Source organism: Caretta caretta, chromosome 4, assembly GCF_965140235.1.
Source record: "Caretta caretta isolate rCarCar2 chromosome 4, rCarCar1.hap1, whole genome shotgun sequence".
Lineage (NCBI taxonomy): Eukaryota > Metazoa > Chordata > Testudines > Cheloniidae > Caretta > Caretta caretta.
Window position 1 is genome coordinate 8,799,771 of NC_134209.1, and position 15,224 is coordinate 8,814,994.

The following is a 15,224-nucleotide window of genomic DNA, read 5'->3' on the forward strand; positions in this document are numbered from 1 at the left end:
TATTTACCAGCTTTGTTTTCTTGCATCCTCAGTCATTTTGGGTCTTGTACAAAATGTGTCTAAATGGAATATTTATCATCCTCTCTGACTGTAATGTGTTTTAAGTGATGGTATATTGTCAAGCTGCATTCAGTATGGGTTGATCTGTTGATCCTCATTAGTGAGAGAAGTGTATGAATTATGAGCCCAAGCAGGATCCCGCTGCTCATTGCTGCAGCTCAGCTTGCACTGCTGCAGAACACTATTTGTGTGTGTGCACAAGGCTTGTGTTGTGAAAACCTTGCCCCCTGTAAATACACTCAAAGACAACCTCTGATCCAGCTCTTGTCAAATGCAGCCAGTTAACATCACAGTGACCACGGGTGTAAAGCTGTGGCCTCCTCCTTTTGAGGGTCTACTGTTGCCTAAGCTCTAAGACAAGCTGAGGCAGTGTTTGGGGGATGATGTGCTAATTTATGAGCTCCTTGATGCCTGCACAGTGTTTGTCATGGCTTTGCCACACAGACTGTTGTTCTGTTCTTGATCTTAATTTGTTCTGTGGCATTACATAGTTCATGGTGTTACTTGTCACATGCATGAACACTCTTCCCATCACTGGTCCGTCCGTAGTGGACTTATATGTGGATGCCTTGCCCGAATGTTAACAGCTGCAATGAGCAAGCATTATTACAATTACCTGTGCTCCTACCCGATGCTGCATTTTTGAAAGGCCCGACTTTATGGAGCCAGGTGTAGACAGTGAGGGGTGCAGAACACCAGCACAGAGACAGGCAAACTCTCTGTGCTGACCATGCCCTTAGCTTCTTGCAGAGTGGCCTGCTGTTTATGTACTAAAAATGGAGTAGGCCTCAACTGTGTGCCACTGTATACTTTCCATCTTGTGCAAATGTACGAGTCCCCACTTTACATAATGGCATGGAACAGGGGCTGAGTCACATCAGACCCTGACTCAGGAAGAAAGTTCCCGAAATAGGTAGCACTATGTTAGTTATCTGCTGGTATCTGGTCTAAGGGGGCTTTTTTGCTTGCTTTATTATCCTCTTGTCTGTTTGTTGTGCTGTTAATATGTGTTAATTAATGACAGTTAAGGCCCATCTTGTTCTCTGTTTGTACAGTTCCTAGCGCAATGGGATCCTGGTTTGTGACTGGGACTGTGAGGCTGTACTGCAATACAAATAATCACATGCTGATCTCCAGAAATATTTTTATACTGTGGCCATCCCCACTAGCTTAAGAGATTAGTCACGGAAAATGGAAGTATGTGAACCTGACATCTGCAGTTTAACTCAGTCCCCTTGTCTCCTGCACTGAGTGTTCTTTCTGCTCAATACACACTCAATGGTAGGCATACTCACAGAGTAGGGTTATGAAGATGGATCTCTGGGAGGGTTTGACTTCCTCTACCGTGGGATGCTATTGCAGGAAGAAGGTTTGCTGGGAAGAGATGGGGTCCGTCTGACCAAGAAGGAGAAGAACCTCTTCATGCACTGACTCACCAACCTTAGGAGAAGAGCTTAAAACTAAGTTCAGAGGGGGCAGGTGAAAAAAGCCACCAGGTAAAACAAGGTGGCCTTAATAGAGGACTAGCTGTGTGGGGAGAAGTAGATGTGGAAAATTGCAGTAGAATTATAGGAGAAACAAGAGGGAAATCCATGGGGGCATCTGCTTAACATCTTAGATGTCTGTACACACAAGCAAGGAGGAATAATAATGGGGAATAAACAGTAAGAACTGGGAATTTTAGTACATAAATCTTAACTGAGCTTAACTGCATCACGGATACTTGATGGGATAACTCTCATGACTGGACTATTGAGGGTATAGAGGGCTATAGCTTGTTGAGGAAGGACAGGCAGGAAAAAAGAGAGGACATATTGCATTGTAAACCGGTTCTGAGGTCCAGAAGAAGGTGAGAAGCAGACCAGCTGAAAGTCTCTGAGTAAAGATAAAAGAGGGGTGAGGTCCTGGTAGGGGTCTATTACAGTCCTCCAAATCAGGAAGAGGAGGGAGATGAGGCATTTCTAGAACAAACAACAGAAATATGCAAAACACAAATCCTGATCGTAATGGGGGACTTTACCTACCCAGACAGCTGCTGAAAAAGGAATATGGTAAACCCAAAATTACCCAATAAGTTCCTGGAATGTACTGGGGACAATGCTTTGTTTCAGAAAATGGAGGAAGTAAGCGGGGGGACAGCCATTTTAGACGTGATTCTGACCAGCAGGGAGGAGCTGGTGGTGAATGTGAAGGTGGAAGGTGATTTGGGTGAAAGGGATCATGAAGGACAGATTTCATGATTCTAAGGAGTGAGAATGACAGGAGAAGGGCTGCCAAAAGCAGACTTGAACATCCTCAGAGAATTGGTAGGTAGCGACCCCTGGGGAAAAAGTCGAAGGCCTAAAGGAGTTCAGGAAAGCTGGCAGTTTCTCCAGGAGACAATATTAAAGGCACAACTGCCAATGCAAAGGAAAGAGAGGAAGAACAGTAAGAGGCCAATGGCTCCATCAGAAGTTTTGTAATGACCTGAAAATCAAAAAGAAATCCTACAAAATATGGAAACATGGACGAATTACTAAGGAGGAGTACAAAAGAATGGCATGTCCGTGTAAGGGCAAATTCAGAAAGGGTAAGGCACAAAATCAGTTATACATAGCAAAGGACACATGTAATTGGAATTCTTTTTCCACATGGTTTACTGCAAAGAGTGTCATCATTCTGAATGCTTTAAAGGCAACATAATCTCCAAAATCAAGTGTGGGCTCTACCTATGGACATACATATGACACCACACTGTATTAAACACAACAAAAAAATAATTTAGTTGATTTGTTTGGCGGGACATGGAAATGAAGAATAAATTTCAATTCATTGTAAAACAATATCAAAATCAATATTGGTAATACAGTCCAATAAGATTTCATCAAGCTTTTTAATCAACCGAATTAAAAAGCAAAGGAAACCAACCACCCACACTCAAGTGTCACTGTGCATTCTCCAAGGCAGTTTCTTCTCTTTCTTTGTTCGGTGCTTTTATTTTCTATCAATTCAACCAGGAGCAGATTTTTCAATAAAACCAATCTTGGAAAGTGTGGCAAACTGAGAGAGGGATGGAACCAAAATTTCAAAATGATTTAGAGCGAATGAGAAATTCTACACTGGAGCAAATTTAGCCACCTATTGGACTGCGTACATGGATGGGCCCAGATATTGAAACGTATTTAGGTTCCTCACATCTATTGATTTCAGTGCGAGTTAGGAGCCTAAATACCTTTGAGGATCTTGTCCATGTCATCACAGCACCGACCTGGCCAGCAGCAGTTTATGTGCTATGCCACAGTCACAGGGATGTCATAATAGTGCTTGCATAATCTGAACTGGCTATCCTGGACAGGACAGGACAGCCTGAGAGGCCAGCTGCCTATCAGTACTGGAGCTCTTTGGAGAAAGGACTGGAGGAAGTGTTGAGGAAAGATTAAAACATGAATAAATTTGTGAGTAAGCGGGAGGTAACCGACAGAGGTAAGGGTCAGCATTGTATTCTCTATATCCATTCTATATTCACACACACACACATTTAGAAAACATAGGCATACAGATTAGCTGTAATGTTCTCCATTTGTATGAGCAGAACCTCAGCTGCTGTAAACCAGTGTCCCTCTGTTGACTTCCTTGTAGCTGTGTTGATTTACACCAGTTGAGGAGTTGGCCTACAGCCTCTGGACTTGGAAACTTTCCTGAGAATCTGAGTTTGTAGGGAATGTTATGGGGGAGGTCTTCCTTCTTTTCTCCCAGTTGTTTTATGTTTGTTATGGGTCCTCATTTTGTGTCTTCTGCATCCATGGAGCCAACTCCATCAGAGACAGGGGAAATTAGAACAAAAAATGCAGAAGGACTTCTCCTCTAGCTGTCTAAATGAAGCTCTGCTAATATCTTAAATGCAAGAGAACAAAGCATGGGGTCACATTTCTTAGCAACACTAGTGCTCCTCATCCCACACAGATGGGCAGTGTAGGTTACAGTTATGATTCCGTTTGCATCTGGGTGTTACAACTGAAGGATGCAATTTGCATAACAGATGGGCAATCACCTAACCTCAAGCAGTCTTTCCTGGGAAGGGGAAATCTTGTTATTTCCTCCTTCATGCTTGGAATGCTGTTACAATGGAGACAGATAAACACGGCATTTCAGATTTCTTGTGAAATATTAAGTTTCCTGGAGAATTTCTGCCCAGAGCGAAGAGATACATGGGAGATCAAATCCTGATTTTTTTAATACACCAGCCATTTCATTGTTTCCTAGAGTTTAAGGCCAGAAGGGACCATTAGATCATCTAGTCTGACTTTCTGTATTTCACAGGCCACTAAATTTCACCTAGCAACCCTACACTGAACCCCAAAACTTGTCTTGGACGAAAACATTTCAGTCTTTAGGAGACAAAACTGGTGTGTGCCATCGGCAGAGGACAGGAGAGACTGAGGTTCCACCAATGCCTGAGGCCCTTGCAATGGTCGAGAATTGATTAGGTCAGATATACTCAGATTATCCTAGCAGGTGATCAGTGCCCCATCCTCCCACTCAAAGGGCCCTGCCAATCCGACCAGGGGGAAATTCCTTCCCACCCACAACTCTGGAGATCAGTTGGGCATGTGAGCAGGACAGCTAAGGAAACAGATTCTCTGAACCATCTTAGAGCACTGGTCCACCCTACCAGGTGTCCCATCTCCTGCTATGGTCAATCCCTGATGCTTTGGATGAAGGTTGCAGGGACCCACCCCACCCCACTCACAGCATACACCTCGCCAGTTGTGGATGAGGGTGGGGGGGAGGGAATTGCTTTATGACCTCTACAGGCAACTGTACAGGGGGGAGGGATAGCTCAGTGGTTTGAGCATTGGCCTGCTAAACCCAGGGTTGTGACTTGAGGGGGCCATTTAGGGATCTGGTCCAAAAGTTGGGGATTGGTCCTGCTTTAAGCAGGGGGTCGGACTAGATGATCTCCTGAGGTCCCTTCCAACCCTGATATTCTATGAACTGGATGAACTCCATTCCATGAGTCTTCTCTGCAAGTATTTAAACTACCATAAAATAAGATTAAAGGCTTTCTTCAAAACAAGGGGCCTAAAGTTAGGCTTCTAAATTCATACTGAGATCTACAACATTGGCCTGATTTTCAAGAGATACCAAGCCCCAAAAGTTCCCAGCATAGGCAATAGGTACATCTGGGTGCTCAGGATTTTTGAAAATGAGGCTCTGACTAAGCAAAACTCTTAAGCATGTGCTTAGCTTTAGCTCTATTTCTTGGCTTAGAGTTAAATTATTATTCTGTATGCTATCAAAATTCATCAATTGACAGTAAAGAGGGAAAGGAAGATTATTTTACGTGGGGATCTACTTGAAAGGAGCAAATTTGCTTCATTATGATTTCCCCCCAAGCACACTGGGTAGTTCAGCAAACAAACCTGGTCATGAGGAGGAAGGAAGAGGATTTGCAGGATTCCCAGGTCTACTTCTCACAGTGTTTGGGCTCCTGCAGAATCTTTACTGGATAGTGAATTAAAGAGGCCAGCACCAATATCTACAATCAGTGGTAACCAGCCGAATCCTTATATTTATTTTCAGGTGTTTATAATGAGGTTGTTTCCCTCCTGGCACATATGGATGACCAAGATAAGGGCAAAATTGCCCTCAGGATTGCCTTTATAGCCGAGACCAAGCTGGCTATCGTTCTGACAGTTCTGCTTGAGAAACTGCAAAAGGATGAGGTAGGGCAGTTTCATGAAATTACATCCGCTTTCCAGGTGTCCACACCAAATTCTGCCTGACTTCATGGGGGTACAGGGGACTGCATGGGGGTAATTCAGTGTAGAACTTGGCCTGGTGCACCATCAGTAGAATCAGTATTCGCCTTTCTGTCCTCAGGCGTCAATTCATCATGCAAAATGCTGTTCTTACAGATCAGGATGATATAATGCTCTATAAAGAGAGCATTGTCCTTTTACACACAGTGGAGTACATGGGCTGTAGACAGTAAAAGTACACGATCGGACTGGCAGTAATCTCTTCTAATAATACTTTGCCCTTCTTTAGCATCTTCGTCCAAAAATCTCAAAGCACTTCCCTAATACTAATGAATTAAGACTCATAGCACTCTTGTGAGAATGGGAAGCATTATCCTCATTTACGGATGACTTGTGTCACAGGGAATTAAGTAATTTGCTCAACACCATTTAGCAAGTTAGTCAAAGAATGTGAATAAAACCCAGGTGAACTGACTCCCTGCTCTAAATCCTAGCCAGCACTCCTTTATTATGATGACATATTATTGAGATTATAGCATTGAAGGGACCCTTATCTATATAGATTCTACTGGGGGAATTCTGCAACAAAAAAATAAAAATGATGCGTACAATATTTTAGAAGTGCTGCAAAATTCTGCATATTTTGTTTGTCAAAATAATACAATATAATTACACCCGTTAACATTATTTTTGGTTACTTATTTCAAAATACCTGTCAGCAAGTATGTCTGTATGAATACAGACAACCAAAAGGATTCAGGAATTTTTTTTTGACAAACCAATTCCTTACTATGCATGTTAATAGAGAACTCTGAGTAATAATTCATTTAAACTCAATACAGAACCATATTTCTTGCACCCCTTAGGCGCAGTGCAAAGGCTTGGTAGAGTCAAGGGTAATGGAGGAGCTGAGGGAGAGGGAAGTAAATTGCTGGGAAGGAGCCTGGGTGTGAACTTGGAGCGTTGCTGGGTATGGGTGGGAAAAGTATGGAACAGTTTTTTTCGGAGGGGCGGGGAGGAATTGTTAGGCAGCTCCCCCCATGCAGACCTTGTCTGCCCCTAACCTCTCCCATTCAGTAAGGCACATCTGCCCCTGTCTCCATGTGTTCCTGCACACCCATGGGTCCTTGCACCCCCTGTTCACATGTGTCCCTCCACCCCCACTCAGAAACCCATTCCCCCATCCCCATGTGTGTTAGGGGGCTTATTCCTTCACCCACTTACTTCCCTGGTCCTTCTCGCATGAACAGAGAGCAACAATACCCGAAGTCCAAAGGTGCAAACAATTCAATGTTTATTGGGTGAACATCTGATGAAGTGAGCTGTAGCTCACGAAAGCTCATGCTCAAATAAATTGGTTAGTCTCTAAGGTGCCACAAGTACTCCTTTTCTTCCAGCAAGCATGATTCCAGTTTCCTTCCTTAGTGCCCCCCTTCCCAGATCTGACACCACAGAGCCTTATACCTGTGTCCCTGTTCCCATTCCTGCCCTTAGCCAAACATGATTCCAATTTCCCCACCCCCATTCCCTGTTCCCATTTCCCCCACCCACACACCCACCCCCTCACTTCCTGATTGACTGCAGACTATATAGTAAAACTCGAGTTTTGCTTAGCTATACCTTAACCAATCATTTTCCTGAAATTTAACTAACCAATCCTAACATATTGTAACAGGATTATTTAACCAATTATATCCCACCACCTTAATTAGTTTACACCCAGCAAAATTAATTATACAGCAGAGAGAAACAATCACAGAACCAGGCAGAGATTATACAGACAAACAATGGGGAAATGGGGACTACAGTGATAGAACAAACACAGAAATGAGGATTTCACATCCCAGCTAGTGATAAGTGAGTTCTTGCCAGACAGGATGCTATCAAACTAAGTTTCCTTTTACATCTTCTAGGCCCTTCCCTTTCTCTGGAGGCGACAGGCATTATCAGGACAGGATTGTGTTCCTAACAGCCCAATAGCACCTTATTTCAATGTGACTAGTTGGGAATGTGAGGAGGTGACCTGTCACTTCCCAGCTTATGGCTGCCTCTGCTGCTTAGCCAAAGGCCTTAGCCTAAGCACAGGGCCTCAGACTGTCACAGTAAGAGAAAGACCTTACACTGGCAGACAGTGATTTTGATTCTTTCTTTTATACCTCTATAACTAGCCAAGTGATAAGAATACACCTAAATGCTTAGATTATAGGCCTTTACAGACAGGCCTGAACATCTATATCCTAACAATGTGTCCCTGTACCCCCTCCCCCTGTCCCCATGTGTCTCTGTGCCCCCAGCCAACCACCCCCTGTCCTTATGTAGCTCTGCACCTCCTCCCCCATCACAATGGGGCCCTGAACCTCCCTCCTCCTCTAACTCTGTGCCTCCACTCCCATTCAGCCCCTGCCCCAGTCTGTCCTCCCCCACTAGCCCTTATGAGCCCCTGACTGACCCCACCCCAGCATCCCACACTGTCTGTCTCCCCATAGCCCCTATCTGCTGACCTGGCCTGCTGTGAAGAAGACAGGCTCTCTCTCTTCTTTCGCTGATAGGGAGTTGCTGCTTTGTTCTATTGCCACAGCACCCTTTGGTGGGCAAGAGATGGAACGGCAGCTGCATTTCAGCAGAAGCTTTTTACTGTGCAAAAGAATAAAAATATGCGGGGCTCATTAATTTTGCACGTGTGCAGTAGTGCAGAATTCCCCCAGGGGGAATATTCAGACCCCTTTTTTCCATTGATTAACACTTGCATCCGACAAAGTCCATTTCTCTATTAAGGGCCAACGAAGAAGGCATTTTAGTTTCCATTAAAGTACTAGGAGGCCAACTGAACTGCTTGTCTTGGCCTCCGACTCCTTTAATTATTTGAATTACTTGATTAATTATAAAAAGAAAAGGAGGACTTGTGGCACCTTAGAGACTAACCAATTTATTTGAACATAAGCTTTCGTGAGCTACAGCTCACTTCATCAGATGCATTCAGTGGAAAATACAGTGAGGAGATTTATATACACACAGAACATGAAAAAATGGGAGTTATCATACTCACTGTAAGAAGAGTGATTAATTATGTTAATTCATTTGATTAATTACTTGAATTACTTAATTATGTAGTGCTTATGTATTGATAAGTTCTCAGTGACAATTTTCAATTAAAAAAATCCTCCTTACATTTAAAAATGAATGGAAGGGGCTTCTCCCCAGCGGAGCTGTCTGTTATGATTGCAGTTTGCAGAAGCATGCCTTTTAAAGCAGAACCACTGGAACGTTTAGCCAATCAAGAGATCTGATGCAGACCCTGTCTGACCCCTAAGCTCTCCCATTCAGAGATCTGATGGGCTTTGAACCTTCCAAAGTGGGTTATGACCTTGGCATGCAGGTCACACAGATGTCTAGACTCACAGGAGACCGAGATGGACAAGACCTATTGGATCATCCACTCCATTTCCCTGCTAATGCAGGAGCATTCCCAGCAGCCATTTTCCACTGTTTTGGCCAAACTAATTTGAAAAGCCCCTAAGGACTGAACTTCCACCTCTTTCCTAGGAAGACTATGTCATAACCTAATAGCCCTGTCTCACAGTTGGGGCATTTTTCCTGTTAGCAAAGTCTAAATTGAATGTCCTTTTTTAGCTTACTCCCATTACTCCTACTTTTACCGAAATGTATTATCCTAAAAAATTCCTCTCCCTCCTTGGTGTTCACACCCTCCAGGTAGTTGTATGGTATTATTCTCTCTCCCTCCGAGTCATCCCTTGGCCGCATCGGACACAGACAGCTCTTTCCGTCTGTCTGCAGAAGTAGGGGTCTGCTCGGGCCCAACCTGAACTGGCCCCCGGCCCACTCACCTCACCCTGAGAGGCTGAATCATTTTCCATCCTGGTCCCAACCCTTCCCCCCAAACCGGATCCTGCCTCTGCATCCTGCTCCTAGGGCTGGTGCAGCGGCCACTGTGAGCAGCAATGGCTCCATCCTCTGACACGGCCCCTGCTGCGCTGGGTCTGTGCTGCAGAGAGAGAGGGCGATGCTGTGACTCCTCGGCATCCTCGCTCCACAGCGCGTGCAGCGCGGGAAGGAGGTGGTGGCTGGCAGGAACACGCAGTCACGGTTGTGCCGATCCCAAGGGCTAAAGGAAGAGAGCCGACCTGACCCCACCCCAAGAGGGTCCAGTTGTTTTCTCACCCAACCTGACCCGGACGCCTGTGGTCAGGTCCCCTAGGATTTGGGTCAGGTTGCAAGGCTCTATCCAGAGGTCACTTCTGCCAGCCCCCTGCATTCTTTTTTGCTCTCCCAGGAATGACTTCCCATTTGTTGATCTCTCTGGGAATGTGGTGCTAGAAAAGGCACTCCTCCCGATGCAGTCACAGCGCAGCTGAACAGAGAGGAACTGTTGTCTTCCTGCTTTGTGCCATGAGCCCTGTGTGTAAAAGACCCAACCCACCTGGCTCTTTGTGGTAGCCATCACACCTTGCATATACCTGTTGACTTTGTTTTCCACTGTCACCCCCAGGTCACTTGTTGCTTCCCACTTTTCTCCCTCCCACTATGTCAGTTACTTCTACGTCCTCTCCAGAGGTGCTAGTTTGCAGTTTTCTGAAATGAATCTTGTTCTCGCTTCAGGCTTTTCATTTCTCTGTGTCCCGCTTTATTTTTTCTGGGTCCCAACTGATCCTACAACTCCTCCATAGTTAGTCTCATCTGTGAAGTTCTACACTGATGGGCCGCATAAAAGACACCTTCGAGCGTGCTACTGTCTGTGTGGACCTCACGGCTGAGCTCATTGCCCCTGGGAGCTGCTGAGGACTTACTGCAGGAGTTGGGTAGTGAAGGGCACTTCTTCTGGCTCTTGTCTCTCCAGGAAGATTAAACAATTTCACTTGCTTGGCTGCTTCTGAAGCGCTGCTAAATGCAGTGCGTGTGGAGGGTTTTACAACAATTAAGCCTCCAATTAGGGCAGGGGCTTATTAGCCAAATTACTGTATGGTCGTCAAGAAAAACTTTTCCCAATTCTTCTCCTTTATGTTTTGTCCCCAGCAAAGCAGAGTAGACATTTACTGTGCCCTGGAGAAAGTCTTACAGCAGGACACCCAGGGCCTGGAGAGAAGGCTTCTGGAGAAAATAATAACACTAGCCTCCAACCACATGAGAGAGACTCAGGTAAGTTAGTTCTCCCAAGATACCAGTCAAAGGATCCAAAGCTTTAACTCATTCAAACTCTCTTTTTGGGGGATAAACTATATACTAAAATGAAAATGTATTCTTCTGTTAGAGGTCCACACCTTCCTCCAGACCAAAGCCCAGGTCCTAGACAGCACTTGTGCACATGCATAAGATGGGACAACTCACATGCTGACAGTTACACATGTGCTTAAGTGCTTTGCAGGATCAGGACCTGAGACACATGATCTCAGACCCAGAGACAGGCCTATGGTGTCTTAAGGAGCAAGTCTTTCCCGAAGTCTACTCGGGATTTCATTATTGATACTGATTTTATGTGGAAGGCACTCTGATACTGCAGTGATAAGTGGCAGTATAAAGCCCCAAGACAGACAGAATCTGAGCTATCTCCAAAAGAAGCAGCATTGGATTTAGAATATAGTTTGCCAGCAGGAAAACCCCTGCTGGAAAAATCCCTCTCTTGTTCCAAAGGAAGTCAGCCTCCTTTTTGGGGACAGTTTATTCCAGGAAAGCTCTCGGAATATCTTGAAGCTGCCCAGTCTGTGTCTCACTTACCGCCTCAGGGAAGGGCAGGGAAAATATCATGTGACTGTGGCGACCAGTCACCCACCACAAGTAGCTAACAGTGAATAGGCTAACGAAGCAGCTTGCAAGCAACTCAAAGGCCGAAAACTGTTTAGCCAAGTGACTCGAGGAATATTTATGACGAATGACTCTACCCTCAGAAAGTTGGGTTGGTTCATTCACAACTTGTGCACAGAAATAAGGACTTGACTCATGTAAAGAACTCTGGCTAGTGCAACCGGCTTCAGTCACCTCAGTCTCTCTCTTTTGGTTTTTGTTTTTAGGAAGCAACAAATGAACTAAAAGTGGCAGCTAGCAACACCTTAGTGACTCTGGCACGCTGCTATTTCAATGATGTCATGTGCGAGCTGCTGTATCGTCTGGAGCTGCCTGAAGAGTTTATTTTCATTACGTTGGGCAACCTGTCATCCGCCTATGGTACGGTCACTTCCCTCTTTTCTTTCAAGGTTATTGTTTTTCATTTAAGGACAGGGGATTGTCTCTCTACCTAAAAATGTTACCGCTAAACAGAGCTCTGTTTGAGTGTGTGTGTGTGTGTGTGTGTAGAAACACAAGATTAACTGCTGTTGCTAGTTCTGGCCTCCAGACCATGAGCCATCCAGCCGGAGGTGCAAGCTCTAACTTATGCCCCTGAGTGAAGTACCTTAAGGATGGGAATGAGTGGAAGATCAGGTCTAGTGGAGCTCTTCTCCACCCCACTTCCCATCCCGCCCCAGTGCTCTCTCCCCTTACTCTGGGAGTGAGTTGGGCATGGGGCACAGCTGTACACTTGTGGAGGATTCCCCTCTTCAGGGTGAACCCCCCACTGACTTTCAATGGCTGCTTTAAAGCCATTCTGCTCTGCTTACGCAGCGCCAATGGCCTCGGAACCCATAGCATCCTGCCCCACGGTGTTTCTAAGTGTGTTGTCAGAAGGCAGAGAGCAGCTGATTGTCTGTCTTCCTTCTCTTCTGGCCTTTCTCTGCAGCTCTTGAGTGTATCCCTTTTGTAGGAATGATCCTGAACGTCATGATCTCCATGCTGGAGTTAGTCAAGGACAGCAGGATGAGACAAGCATTTTGTGGTAGTAAGTGCCAGCACTTCCTGTAGGTGCCCCAACTGGATATTTAGGGGGTCTTGGTACAGATTTAAGTGACTGACCAAGTTTGCAAACAGGCCCTGAACTGTGCTCCCTTTCCTGGATTGCACCAGGTGCTGCGTTCCTTGGCCCCCGTGGCACTCAGTGAAGTTGAGAGTGCTCCTTACTTTGCAGGAGGTGCTGAGCATTTGTAAGTTCAGGCCCTTTATGACTCACGCATATCGTTTAAAATGAACAGACACAAAGGCTGAAGCTGCCCCTCTGCCAGGAGGCTCCTGGGGGAGGAGGTGAAGGGAGCAGATTTCATTACTGTACATTTAAAAATCCCCTGTTTCCCACTCCTCCACCCATTCTCTCTCCTTAGTTTCTTCATCATCATCATCTCCTTTCACCCTCTTTCTCTGTCTTCTCTTCTTCTTCACTTCTCTCTTCCTTTGCTTTTCAGGTGATGCTCAGTAAGGGGTTAATCCTGTGCCCTTGAGGGAAATGGGAATTTTGCCATCCACTTCATGGAGAACAGGATTGGGCCCTAATTCGTCTTAGCAAGGACACTAGATACACCTACTTTTAGGGCAAAGTGCTCCCCACTACCTTCAAATCCCAGGAAAGCCAATGGCAGTTAGGGGCACTAAACATCTTTCAGACAAACTGTAACTCAAGATGAAATCATACAGCGTTCGGGTTGAATAAATAATAACTGCAGAGGACGCGAGTCTTCAAATGATGGTAACTGAAAAAAGATGGAGAGATGTACAAAGAAAAAGGCCTGTTAAGAAACAAGAAATGGAATGGGAGAAAGAGAAATAGCTCCAAATTGATATGGGATTTCAGCATCTAGTCCTGCACTGAGCAGTAGCTGCCATGGAATTGGAGTAAACAATAGGCCTGGGTGTCTTCTCTGAGAAAGCAACTTCTCCTCATTACTACTGTGTCCTTTTCGCATTGCCTGTCTTCTCTCCTTCCTTGCAGTTCTGGAAAAAATGCTCAAGGGCAGTAAATGGATATTTTACGAACTGGGGGAAGTGCCCATTCCCCAGAATGGGTGAATCACAATTCTGCAATACAATTCTTCCCTTATATTGTCATGTGACCAGCAACTGGCTGATCTGTGAGGAGCTGGAGGTGAGAATTGCTGGCTTTCTAAACCTTTAGCGGAAATTGTGATGTTACATTCTGTGCGTCTGGCACTCTTTGTGATGATGGCATTTGATGGTAGGTCCTTTTGGATGGAACAGATTGTCATGTAAAACATCGAAAACCCATACGTTTATAATGTCACCACATCATGGAAATTCGGTCTGTACCCAGTGTACATGGATTCTAGTTTTGTGCACCTAATGTGCAGATGAACCCGGGATAGTGGGCTAAATTAATTCCTGGTCTAAGTCCATTCAGCCCCAGTGGAGTTACAGCAGGGATGAGTTGGCCTCGAATGCATACTAATCTGGGGAAATATTTTACCTGGTCTACTTGTGAGGTGCATTAGAATATAATCCTGACACCAACCCTACGAGTCGTGGTTCTTTACCAGGAGCCGCAAAATCCAATATTTAAAGAGATCTCATGGCTCCTTGAGCAATATAAGGAGGAAATGGATGTTTTGCACGTCATGAGGTGCTGCTCATGAAGGTAACTGTCTCTGTGTGTGCATGTGTGAACTGCAGGAGGAATTTGCTGCCAGTGGGGTTTCCTGGTCTAAATAGTGATTTGTTAGATAATAAATATGCACACAAGTTCTGGGTTTATACACATGGTGACCCAGGCAACAAGGTTTGTAGGGAACTGCCTCTGATGAAAAGCATCCTCTGTTTCCTGGGGAGGAGGAGAAGGAGATAAAAAATAAAACACCTGCACAACAAGATACTCCCTCCTTGTGATTTCCCAAAACATCCTGTCAACTCTGTGTCTCTCTTTTAGATCATAAGCTCCTCAGAGCAGGGGCTACCATATGTTGTCTCTGGTCGGTACCAAGCCAACTGTCAATGGTTGAAAATTAATAAGGAGGCTTGAGGGTCATTGCTTTGCATTGCATAACTAGATAGATATAAAATCATTTCCTGTCTGTTTCATCTACCGTTCTATGCAGTGCTGTTGTAGCCATGTTGGTCAAAGATATTGGAGCGACAAGGTGGGTGTGATAATCTAATTGAAGATATTGTCTCACTCACCTTGTCTCTCTATTTCATCCACCCTCATCATCTCTATTTCATCCATGTTTCTCCTTGTCTCTCTATTTCATCCACCCTCATCATCTCTATTTCATCCATGTTTCTCCAGTGCCCCAAGGCCATGCTTCTCTCCTCACCTTTTCATGGGTTTCTGCTTTTCTTCTGCCCCATGGCTCTCTCCATGGCACTCAATGAGGTCTGGAGATTCCCCTTTCCCTGGGGGCTTATTTGTGACTTGTGCATTCGTCGAAATTTGGGGAAGGAACCAACTGAAAAAGCAGCAATTGGCTCCCTACTCACCAGAGACTTTGCATAGGGGGAAGTGGCCCTTTGGTAAAGACGACTGTCCAGGGAACAGACCCCACAATAAGACCTCTGCTCCTCAACCTGATCTTCATTTGGCTCTTGCCAGTTTCT

At 45.1% G+C, this 15,224-nt stretch overlaps 1 protein-coding gene across 1 annotated transcript in view; it reads right to left on the minus strand.

The window, feature by feature from the left end:
- The window catches only part of LOC142071811 (class I histocompatibility antigen, F10 alpha chain-like), a 129,301-nt gene extending 114,448 nt beyond the window's left edge, over window positions 1–14,853 (minus strand). The window contains exon 1 of the mRNA XM_075127362.1: window positions 14,808–14,853. Within this exon, the coding sequence (XP_074983463.1) occupies window positions 14,808–14,853 (46 nt within the window). The remainder of the gene's footprint in view (window positions 1–14,807) is intronic.
- Between the last annotated feature and the right edge of the window lie 371 nt (window positions 14,854–15,224).